This window comes from Microtus ochrogaster, chromosome 18, assembly GCF_000317375.1.
Source record: "Microtus ochrogaster isolate Prairie Vole_2 chromosome 18, MicOch1.0, whole genome shotgun sequence".
Lineage (NCBI taxonomy): Eukaryota > Metazoa > Chordata > Mammalia > Rodentia > Cricetidae > Microtus > Microtus ochrogaster.
In genome coordinates, this window is record NC_022020.1 from 30,699,234 (window position 1) to 30,711,415 (window position 12,182).

General features: G+C 43.1%; 1 protein-coding gene across 6 annotated transcripts in view; it reads right to left on the reverse strand.

Annotated features, from left to right (window-relative positions):
• Positions 1-3,198: 3,198 nt before the first annotated feature.
• Positions 3,199-12,182, reverse strand: part of Ppp2r2b (protein phosphatase 2 regulatory subunit Bbeta) — a 399,374-nt gene continuing 390,390 nt past the window's right edge. For all 6 annotated transcript variants that reach the window (XM_026783466.1, XM_026783468.1, XM_013349565.2 and 3 more), the window contains 2 exons: positions 6,539-6,630; positions 3,199-3,843 (listed from right to left, as the gene is read on the reverse strand). In XM_026783466.1, coding sequence (XP_026639267.1) covers positions 3,564-3,843; positions 6,539-6,630 — 372 coding nt within the window. In that variant the 3' untranslated portion in view covers positions 3,199-3,563. The remainder of the gene's footprint in view (positions 3,844-6,538; positions 6,631-12,182) is intronic.

Sequence of the window (12,182 nt, forward strand, 5' to 3'; positions counted from 1 at the left end):
TGAGAAGTGCTGGTTAACGTTAGCTTTGTCTGTAGTTGAGCCAGGATTTTAACAGCTCAGTTTCAGTCAGACACACCGAATTGGAGTCCAAGATCCATCTCTCAGTGGTGATCTCCTTGGCTAGGAGGACAATCTGTCATTCTCCATTTGCAAAGTGGGATTCGATGGCGTTGTGTGTGGAGGGAGGAGGTGACAAAGTGAGCGTGCAAAGCACCCTCATAATCCTCAGGGGGTGTGGCTGGTGTGGCTGGTCTGCTGTGCTTTAAGCAGCAGAAGAGGAAGGGCAGGAGCCCGGCCTGAAGCGGTTAAGAAAGAAGCAAATCCCACTGCCTGTCTGTCCAGCACGCTACCCCTTGTTGCCTGCTTACATCACTCTTATTTCTTGCGACTTTTCTTCCTCCTTTGGATAAGAAATCATGGCTGCCTTAAGCACAGGAAGGCGTGCCTTCCATTTTATTTAATCGAACTGATGCCCTCCAGCTGTAATCTGATGGCACTTACCTCATGTAGTTGCAGGGTCCTTGGAGCCAAACAAACTTGTTCAAAGTAAAGCAGGCTGGTTTTCAGGTCATCTGGGTTGGCTAAGTAAAGCTTACCTGGGGCTCAAGGAGATGAAAAGGAGTCACTGCTCAGTATCTGGCAAAGAGCCAGCAAGTGGTGACAGATGGTGGTTAGTGCCACCTGAGGGCTTGCTCTAGTGACATCCTTTCCTGTGTTTGTCTTTTTGGTGGTTTGTCTGAGGCTCCCTTTCATGTGCAAGGCGGAGTCTGGTGGCCCTGTGCTCTAACTCATTCGCACGTCCCTAACCCACCTCCAGATCACAGGCTGCGCTCTGTATGGAGTTTGTTAGACAGTGTGGGGGCTTGTAGTTGAAGCCCACAGACATCATTAAGAGCCTGTGAGCTTCTTAATGATGATCAGAACTGAACTGTTCATGTATATGTTTTGGAAAGCAATGATGTCTCTATTATGTGCAAACCATCGAGATATGCTAATGCCTCTGAGGGTATTGATGCCATGCTTGTTCGGTGGTCCTCAACTTTCCTATAGTGCAACCACTTAATACAGTCCCTTATGGTGTGGTGGTCCCCAACAATAAAATTATTTTCATTGCTACTCCATAACTGTAACTTTGCTACTATTACAAACCATAATGGAAATATCTGTGTTCTCTGATGGACTTAGTGACCCCTAAGTGAAAGGGTCATTGTTCGACTCCCAAAGGGGTCCCGACCCATCAGTGGAGAACCACCATGCCAGCTATTTGGACTTAGTAAGCCCACCTTTGGTGGCTCACAAAGTGACTCAGGAAGTGTGTGCATACATGTTTCACATACGAACGGTTAATGCAGCTTCTGTTTGAAAGAAACACCAGCCCAACAGACCAACATTTTAGGGATGTTTGTCCTTGGGAGGAGGATAGCATGTTTCTGAAGAAAGGTGACTAAGAAACATGTGTAATGAACAAGAGTACAAAGGAAGGCTAGTGTTCAATTTGCTATAAATGATTTGTATACACACCCCACCTGGCATAGTCAGAGGAAGGGGATCCCCAAGAGTTGGGAGCAGGACAAGAAGATGGCAAACATCTGTGACTTGTCCTTCCTACCTATTAATGTTCTTTAGGAGCTGGAGGAATTTCTCATCAAGGAAAGTCTCGCAGAGCCACTTTCCTTCCTAGGAACTTTCTTGGTTGGTGGCCCTGAAAGATGCCCAAGGTGCAGCTGGCATTGCAGAGAACTTGAGAAACATTAGGAAAGTCACATCATCACCCTAATGTGCCTGCTGCGTGGAGAGGCAAAGGCTTGTGTTTTAAGGCTCCTGAAATTGGGATGTATCTTACAAAATCGTTATGACTTAAGTAGATAGTGATTTCCACTCCACAAAGCCGTTAGCATACAGACAACAGCTTAGAAATTGAGTCAGCACGATGCTTCCATTTTTTCTTTTCGTCCTCCAAAGCGAATTAAAATATTGGGAGTTCTAACAAATCTAGAAACGGAAGGAGAATTTCTTTTGTAGTGAAAATCTCCCACCTCAAGTTATTTCCTGTCTACCAGATGAAAATGGGGGTAGATGTGTTAAAATAGAGCAAGAAGTAGAAGCCTAGGTCCCACTTTTTGGACATAGCCAAGCACCTTCTACACTTCCTCTCCGAGTGTGTAAATGCTTTACTTTTGAACTTGCTTATGGAAATGGCTTTTCAGAAGTGGTGCATTGCGTTATCACAAGAGAAGGATGAACCAGCCGCTGTGATTAATGATGAAAAGAAATACTGTTGGTCAGAATTGATGTTTCATGACAGTTCTTGGAGGAAGCTAAGTGTAAGGAAATGTGACTAGAACACAAGGCCAAGGCAGCAATGATGGTTTGTGTCCCGAGCCCATCCCCCCCCCAGCCCCCCATCTCCTTGTTGTTTGTAAGGAGGGAGGGAGCTCTTAAGTCTATTTTTCCAGTTTGGCGAGTTTGAAGTGAGCTCAGAGATGTGTGCTTAGGTTTACAAACCAGCATCTTTACGGCCTTTGTTTTAGACCCGGTGAGGACTGATGGATGCCTGTTTCTGGAGAAGAGGAGGGGTTGCTCAGGAGGAATAAACCCACAAGAACAGGCCAGCCTTTCTTGGGGGGCTGCTGCTGTTATGCCTCACTGCTTCATTGAGATCTCCTGATACCAAGCAACCGGGGCACAGCCTTGTGAAGTCAATGGGCAAATCCTCTGGCAGAGGTTGAAGGGAAAGAGCCAAGAACCACGGAGGCAGGGATTAGATGGAGCCATTTAAAAGGAAACAAAAATAAAAGCAAGAGTAACAAGCAATGGAAGGGTTCTGGTCTCAGCTGGCCTTGCCAAGCAAACTCTGGGAAGCCCCGTGGAGAAAGGATTTTCTCTGAGTTTCCTGAAGTGTTTGTGGTGCTTTGGCCATTACATTCCCAGGCTGTTTCTATGGCATTTACCAAAAGAGAAAGCAGTGTCATGATGTCTTTTCCCTTCCCCTTCGGTACCGCTTTCTCAGCCTCATGAAATAAGTCTCTGGCTTCAATGGGACTGTTTAAAAGGAAATGGGTGGGAAGGCATGGGAGATATATACTGGCCAGGCCTGATTTTTCACAAAGAGAAACTCTCTAAGAGTAAACAGTGTTTATTTTTTGTTGATTTTTTTCAAACAAATGGAATTGCTTTTAATTAAAAAAAAAAACCTTATCTCTTTGCCTTAAATACTACAGACAATCTCATTTTTATCGCAGCAGACACCTAGAAACAAAACACGGAACCCACCAGAGAAAACTGGGCAATGATGAATGCATCAGAAATTCAAGTCGACTATGGGAGAATTAGTGCCAGTTGGCAGCTCTCGGTTCTAAAGAGAAGTGGCCCGAGCCTACCGAGTTGGACAAAAGTTTCTTAGAATTGGGGAGCTAGGAACATTGAACTCCTTTTTAATCCTATTCCAATTGTTTTATGCATAGGGAAATAAAATGCAATGCATCAAATGAAGACCCAAAGAAACATTTAAAAACTCGTTTGACTAGTATTCAGTATGTGAGACTAAGTAATAGCTTGTCCTCCTAGTTAACCTTGTCCTGGAATATATATAAGTTATTTGTAGCCGCCACTGCTATAATGTTTTCTGAAGGATGCCAAGCTGTATGCAGGATCTTTTTGCTAAAGTCCAGACTGTCCACACTGATCTCGTCTTTTCTTCTCTTGCCCCCGACGCATACTTTTCGGGGTTTGAGGATAGCCCGGGGCTTGCTGTTTTCCCTCGAGGCCTCAAGAGTCACATCACGCTTGGTGTTGCGGTCGAACATCCTGAAGAAGTTGTTGTAGGAGCCGGTCATGATGACACTGCAGGGGAGAGGGGAGACTGAGTATGACAGAGAAGGGTGGCAAGACATCCCCAGAGCATCTTTCAGGAGCCAAGGAGGCTTAGCATGGACATCTCAACGCACAGGGACCAGAGGGCTAAACTGTGAGCACTAACGTCTTTTTGAGTCATTAAAAGTGCCAAGCTCTTGGACTGGGCTTAGGTTGAGATAACCATCAGTATTACTTATTTTTATTCCATAGAGACTTTTTGTTCTTGGGTCACTAATATGGTCCAGTTGTTATGATTCTAGAGTTATTGACTTTCCATTAGTGTAAGGTGTGGTGGTTTGAAAGAAAATGGCCCCCAAAGGGTGGCACTATTAGGAGGTGTGACCTTGTTGGAGTAGGGGTGGTCTTGCTGGAGGAAGTGTGTCACTATGGAGGTGAGCTTTGAAGTTCTCATATATGCTCAAGATTCTGGTAGTCCAGTGTCTCGTTTACTTCCTGGTGCCTTTGGATCAAGATGTAGAATTCTCCATCACCATGTTTGCCTCTCAGCCATGATGATAATGGACTGAACCTCTGAAACCGTAAGCCACCACTTCAGATAAATGTTTCCCTTTATAAGAGTTGCTGTGGCTGTGGTGTCTCTTTACAGCACCAGAAACCCCAAGACAAGGGCCACAATGTGGAGGTGTAAGCAGGAACACATGAAACCAGCAAACTATTTTCCAGGTTTGACACACAATTGTTGTCTTGGAATTTCTGGGCTGTCTGAGCTCAGGGAACTTAGCTTGTCAGTACTGAAGCAGTGACCACCACAGGGTGGCCTCTCTCCTTTTAGGAGCCAGCTCTATAATATGATGTTTCAGAAAATGTGTCCAGAAAATGGATGCCATGATCTTACCCGGAGAGACTGTAAACAGATTTGACTACCCTAAATCTAAATTTGGAGGAAAGCATTGTTTTTGCAATCTCTCTGTCCTCGGGGATGTCTGTGATTGAGTGGGAGAGTAGTGAAGGCTGAAGACCTTCCAGCAACAGGGTACTGAATCTTTAAAGCTGGCATTTCAGATAGGTGGCAGGCATGGGGAGGCATAGTGCCGTCTGTACCCCGCGTGTACCATCTCAGGGTGGCACCTCAAAGAGCTGACAGATTGTGTTTGGGAAGGAATGCCTGATGTCATCTGTGTTTTGGTGGAGGGAGAAAAACCTGGTAAGGCTGGCTTGCTTTGGGAACTTCGTCAACTGCAGATTAATCAAAGGTTGAGTTTTGTCTCACTGGCTATGGATAAAGGGGTATCTATCTGTCTGGGTGATCCAGTGAACTGTCATGGGGATATGGATACAAGGGGCTCTACCACCACAATCGGGGGAGATGAAGGTGTGCACACCGACAACGAGTGTGACAAACACAGAATGCACGTGTGTAAGGCCACAGGGTGTAAGTACCTAGCCACCTGATTCTGCAGCTTCTGGGACACTGATGTTCACTTCTCTATCAAGATCTAACTTAACAAGTCAGAAGGAATATGTTTTACCCTTAAATATCTTAACTTTATCTGAACCCTGAACAAAATTCCCAGTTTTGATATGGAAGAACCGATCTCAGGACTTGAAGTCGTAATTACGGCTTGCTAATGTTCAAGGTTGAGCCATTGCACCAATTGTCCAATTTCCCGTCTCTTCGCTTCCTCAACTGGGAAACAGAGATGATGGATACAACCTTGCTGGATTGCGGCTAGGGTAAGAGATGTGTGTAAAAATGTCTTGTGCATAGACACCTAGTCATCATTGGTTATGAATCTATGTTAATGAGGGGAGAAACGGAATAACAACAGTTGTGTAAATTGTATCAACTAACAAAGACTAAGCGGTAAAGGAACAGGCTGGCTTCTTTCCCTGGGGACTCTGGTTCATATGGTTCAGCTGCTTTGCTCTCTTATCCTGTAATAAACTAGACAGTTGCAACCCGGGTCCTTCGCTACATGTTTACTACATCTCGTTCAGTTGAATTGTACAGAAGAAGATTCAGTGGCGGTTTGGGAAGAGGGCAAGATAGTCAGAGACCATGGCACTGACTTGAAGCTGGAATCGCAGAAAGGCCTGCTGTGCAAAAGTCCCATGCTATTGAACACTATGCCACCTTCATCAAAGAGCTAAGTGAGCCCCAACAGCCTGCATCTAGTTTATAGCTAGTCAGAGAATCATCTGTATTTGTCAGACTGAAAATGAACTATTGGGAGGTGATATGAAGTATTGTAGAAATCAAAGGCCTTAAAACACTAATAAATCACTCTGAAGGAATGTGATAAATGAGATTGGCTCGGATTCTGTTAATGAAGCACTACAGCCTTCAGTCAGGTCTGCTCTAGCGGCTTCCAGGGGATAGGTCTAGTAACCAGAGTTATGCAGGGGAAGATTTCCTGGTGTTTTACCAGTGGTCTTGAGTAGGCATCTGGCCCTAGCTTTCGGGTGCCTTGTATGTCAAAGACACCATTTTCTTGTTGACACTGAACTGTCACCTGCACCAGGTCTGAAACGAACTTGGGGCCTCACTGCATCCTTCTTTTTACAGGCTTAGCCACAGACTCCGGTTCGTGGCCTGCATAATGTACCCTGGCCAGGTCTTGGGGTCCGCACTGAACTCCTTTAGGATTGCACCCCATTTAGGGCAACTCATCCAAAGGCTCCTCAAGGAAAGACTCTCAGCCCAAACACAAATGTTTCTTACCTGTCGGACCCATTCCATACACACTCAAATTTATCAAAAATGCAGTCATTTTCATAGAGGGAGCACAACTTGCTGCGGAGGTAGTCATGAACCTGAGAGGAAACACCAAGAACATGGCATCAGCATAACAGGGGCGGAGTCCTGTGAGCATTGACGCGATGACACGAGCTGTTTAACCCCTTCGTGTGCCCTCTGGCATTGCAGCAGGTGGCTCTGCACTGAATGCCAGCTCAGGGCCCTGTCTCTAGGAGGAAAGCCTGCATCAGTGAGCTTCTCTCATGCCAGTGTGGACTGAAGAAGGTTGCTTGTGTAGAGAGTGGCATACTGCAGGAACCCATAAGTGGTAGTACTATGTTTTGTTTTATTATTGTTGGCGTATGCCTGCATGATGTGTGTATGCAGGCATGTGTACCTGTGACAGGCAGAGGACAGCTTTGTGGAATTGGGTTTCTCTTTCCACATCAATCCCAGATGTGGGCTCTGGGGATTGGATCAAGGTCAATACTAGGTGTTAGAACTAGTATTCATTTAGGCTTTTGATACACGGATGCTCATTACACGTCTGCTCTGGGCTCGAGGCAGAGCACTGGGGAAAGAGACCATAGAATGGAATAGATCCATGAGAAGTTTTGGACAGCGCTAAAATCACAGAACATGGAAGCGTGGAGAAGGGCACTGAGAGATGAGGGACATTATTTTTTATAGGATGAGGGCACAAGGTTACATGTGATGAGGTAACACACGGCCTCTGCGGAGAGTGAATGAGTCTGAATGACATCTGGAGGTAAGGCTTTCTGACCTTAGGGAAGAGCATGCATGAAGGGCCATAGGTACAAGTCCGGGAAGGAGTGTGACAGACCAATGGAGAATAAGCAGATTGTGAGCAAGAGGAGGAAGGACATCATAGGAAGGGCCACCAAGTCTGCATGTTCCAATGAAGGGTAAGCACGCATGGCCAAGGGCAAGAGACATCACAGGGGGGGCTGCCAAGTCTGTGTGTTCTAGTAAAGGCTAAGAGCAGAAGGCCAAGGGTAAAAGTCTGGTGTTTGCTTCACTGATGATGGCTCAGGCTAGGGCAAGGGCAGCTGCTAAAATCTAGTGGGGTCTGGGATCTTTTGATAGGACACAGAGCAACCCTGCAGGGTGGAGCAGAAAGCTAAGTCAAAGAAGGTTCCTGACCTCTCTGCTGAATATAAGCTGTCTGGGCAGGAGGGGCTGCTGAAGTCCTTCTGAGGAGACAGAGAATGCCCTTGATTTGAAAACTGAATCCCTTAATGAAAGAGAAACACTGATAACTCAAGCTAAAATGAAGGTAGAGGTGAAAAAAATATTCAGGCTCTCAATTAGAAAACTCAGGGGAAAGCCTTTTAGATAGGAGAAAAAAAATATCAGGTCTCAAAGATTAAGTAGAGGAATTAGATCACACAAAGAACATGAAAGATTAAAATTCACACAGAAAAGGACTATACAGGAACTGTGGGACACTATGAAAAGACCAAATCTTTGAACTATAGGCATAGATGAGGGACAAGAATCTCACGTTGTTGGCACAGACCAGATCTTAAAGCTTATAGAAGAAAATCTCCCCTGAGGAAAGACACACCCATATAGATACAGGAAACACACAGAACAGCAACAGAAAAAGAGCTCCCCATGACATAACATAGATAAAACACTAAGTATATAGCACAAAGAAAGAGAATGAAAGTTGCAAGAGAATAAAAACTCCAGAAATAATATATAAAAGACAATCTATCAGAATAATAGCTGATAGAAACCTGGAAAGTCACAAGAGCAATGAACTTCAAATTCAAAATGGTAATGGAGGCTAACTTTGATGACTGGACCCAGCCAAACTATCAGCTACAGTTGAGAGAGAGATGAAAACTTCCTATGGTACAAATAAACTATAAGTATTGATGCCCACTAAGCCAGCCCTCTGAGGAATAAGAATAGCCAATTGACTCTAGAGAGAAAATGAAGTTGTAATTACTGAAAAATGAAGTATGATTAAGAACACAAACAGCAAAACAAAATACACACACACAAACTGACTATAATTAACACAACCTTTCAATGATAACTTAAATATTAATGACCCTAATATTTTAATTAAAAGACACTTTGGCTAAATGGATTAGAAAACAGAAGCAATCAATCTTTCTGTCTATAAGAAATGCAACTTTAAAGATATGCAGGTCTACAGAGAAAGAAGAGAGAAAAGTATTCCAAATAAATGGAGCCAGGAAGCAAGCCAAGCAGGTATTGCTATCCTAATATTATGCCTTCATACAAAAATTAACCGGGCAGAAAAGCAGATGACTAACTGCAGATCTTCACCTCACCCTCCTCTCTTCCAAACCCTGCCCCAGTCTCATCCCCAGCTCTGTAGCAAATCATCTGCTGCAGCCTTTCCTTCCTCTCAGATCTCCAGAGGATCAAGCAGATCTCTTTCTCCAACTCACCCTTTGGTCCCAGGTCACACAACTCCAGGATTCCCTGGGAAGCCATGGACCACACCTCCCAGGGAAACAGGCTAACTGCAGATCTTCCCTCCTTTCTCTTCTCCTCCAAATGCAATCCCCCCCCCCCTTCCTGTCTCAGCCCCAGCTCTGTAGCAGAACACCTGCTGTGGTCTGGTCTCACTTTCTGCCTTCATTAAAAGGCGGTAAAACAGATACTGGTGAAACACCTTGCTTTCTCCTTCCTGTGTACCCCCTTCTAGCCTATTCCTATTGCTAAGGGTCAGCTCTTTTTTTTTCTTTAACAGTCAAATAATTTATTAGCAACAGAGCTCTTAATACCTAGAAAATCACTGTACCTGGAACCCCCAGTGACTACACCTGGCAGGATCCCAGAAACATTCTCTACCAGGCAACACACAGCCTAAGAACACTGTCCTAAGAACCAGAGAAGGCAACATAAATAAAGAAACAAAGTACCCAACAAAGACAGGACCAGAAACCAGTACCTTAGAATTACAGTCATTCCAAACTCAGATGCCTGGATACCAGTGTGAAAACATTACTCCCAGGGCAAAGTCTCCACAAGAACCCTGCAACCCTACTGCAATAGTCCCTGAGAAATCCAACATAGCTGAAACACAAAATAAAATTGAAAATGATAGAGGTCCTTAAAGAGGAAATAAATAAATCCCTTAAAGAAAACTATGGAAACCCAAACAGTGGAAGGAAATGAATAAAAATAGTTCAAGACCTGAAAGTGGAAATAAAATCAAAGGAAACAAACCCAAACTGTGGCAATCTAGAAATAAAAAATCTAGGAACTCAAAGAGGAACCTTAGGGGCAAGCCTCACCAACAGAATACAAGTGGTGGAAGAGAGAACCCCAGGCATTGAAGATAAAAGAAATCGATACCTTGGTCAAAGAAAATGTTAAAGCTAGAAAACTCCAGGCACAGAACATCCAGGGAATCTGGGACACTGTGAAAAGATCAAATCTGTGAACAACAGGAATAAAGGAAGGAGAAAAAAAAACCAAGGTCAATGTCACAGGAGAGATTTTCAATAAAACTATAGAAGAAAATGTCCCCAAACTAAAGGAGATGCAGATCAAGGTACAGGAAACCAAATAGACTGGACCAAAAAAGAAATTCTCTCAGCAGATAATAATCAAGACACTAAGTGTATAGAACAAAGAAAGAACATGAAAACTTGCAAGGGAAAAAGTAACACATAAAGGCAGGCCTATTAGAATGACAGCTGACCTTTCGATGGAGACTCTAAAAGCCAGAAGGACCTGGACAGATGACATTCTACAGACTTGAGACCACAAGGGCAAACCTGGATTACCATACCTAACAGAACTTTTAATCACCATAGATGGAGAAGGACATTCCATGAGAAAACCAAATTTTAACAGTATATATCTACATATTCATCGCTCCAGAAGGTGTTAGAAGGAAAACTTCAGTCTGAAAAGGTTAAAAACACACACACACACACACACACACACACACACACACACACACACACAAACAACATCACAAAGAATAATAATCCCAGATCAGCAAACCAAAAGGGGGGCACTACCACAACAAAAATAAACAGTAATCAATGAACACTGCTCATTGATAACTCAACATCAATAACATCAATTCCCCAATAAAAAGACTAACAGAATGCATGTAAAAACAGGACTCATCCTTCTGCTGCAGCCAAGAAATACACTTTAACATCAAAGATCACTTTGAGTTAGATAGACATTGTCTCAGGGTAAAAGGATGAAGAATGATATTCAAAACAAATGGAACTAAGAAACAAGCTGGTGTAAGCAATTTAATATCTGACAAAATAGGCTTCAAGCCAAAACTAATCAGAGGAGATGGGGAAGGACACTACATACTCATCAAAGAAAAAAATTCAAGAGGACACTGCAATTCTTTATATTTATGCAGCAAACAGTGGCACCTAAGTCATAAAAGAAACATTATTACAGCTTAAATTATACTCAGCCCTCACATGCTGACAGTGGATGACATCACTACCTCACTCTTGCCAGTATACAGCAAAGAATAAACAGAGAAATGCTGGAGCTAATTTATACCATAAACCAAATGGACCTAACAGATGTTTACCGAACATTTTATCCAAACACAAAAGAATATACGTCTTTCCAGCACCACACAGAACTTTCTCTAAAACTGACCGCATACTCGAACACAAAGCATGTCTCAACAGATTAAAAAAAAAGTTGAAATAGCATCTTGCATCCTGCCTACCCACCATGGATTAAATAAAGCTGGATATCAACAACTACAGAAACAACAGAAAGCTTACGGGCTCATGGAATGGAACATCTCACTACAGTCAATAAAAAAACGGGTCAAGACAGAATTAACAAAGAAATTAAAAACTTTTAAGAATTGAATGAAAATGAAAACACAACATACCAAACTTAAGCCGCACAATGAAGGCAAGTCTCAGAGGCAAGTTCATGGTGCTAAGGACCCACATTAAAAAAATTAGAGTGTGCCAGGCAGTGGTGGCATACATCTTTAATCCCAGCAATTGGGAGATCAGTTACACAAAGAAACCTTGTCTCGAAAAATAAAAACAAACAAACGAAAAACAAAAAAATCGGAGCGATCTTATACTAACAGTACCTAAAAGTTCTAGAAAAAAGAACCCTCACCCAAAAGGAGTAGATGGCAAGAATTAATCAACTTAGGGAAGAAGTCAATAAAATAGAAACAAATAAACCACAGAGCAGGGAGAATATCCAAATTAACAAAACTAGAAATGAAAAGGGGGGGGTGTACAACAGACACTGAGGAAATCCAGAAAATTAATTATAAGAACATACTTTAAACCTGAACTCCATCAAGTTGGAAAATCTAAAAGAAATGGATATTTTTCTTTTCCTTCCTTCCTTCCTTCCTTCCTTCCTTCCTTCCTTCCTTCCTTCCTTCCTTCTTTCCTTCCTTTTTTTTTTTTAATTTCTCAAGACAGGGTTTATCTGTGTAATTGCCCTAGCTGTCCCGGAACTCAATTTGTAGACCAGGATGGCCTTGAACTCCACTTGCCTCTGCCTCCCAAGTTCTGGAATTAAAAGTGTAGGCCACCACTGCCTGTTGGATATTTTTTTTTGATACATTCCACCTACCAAAATTAAATCAAGATCA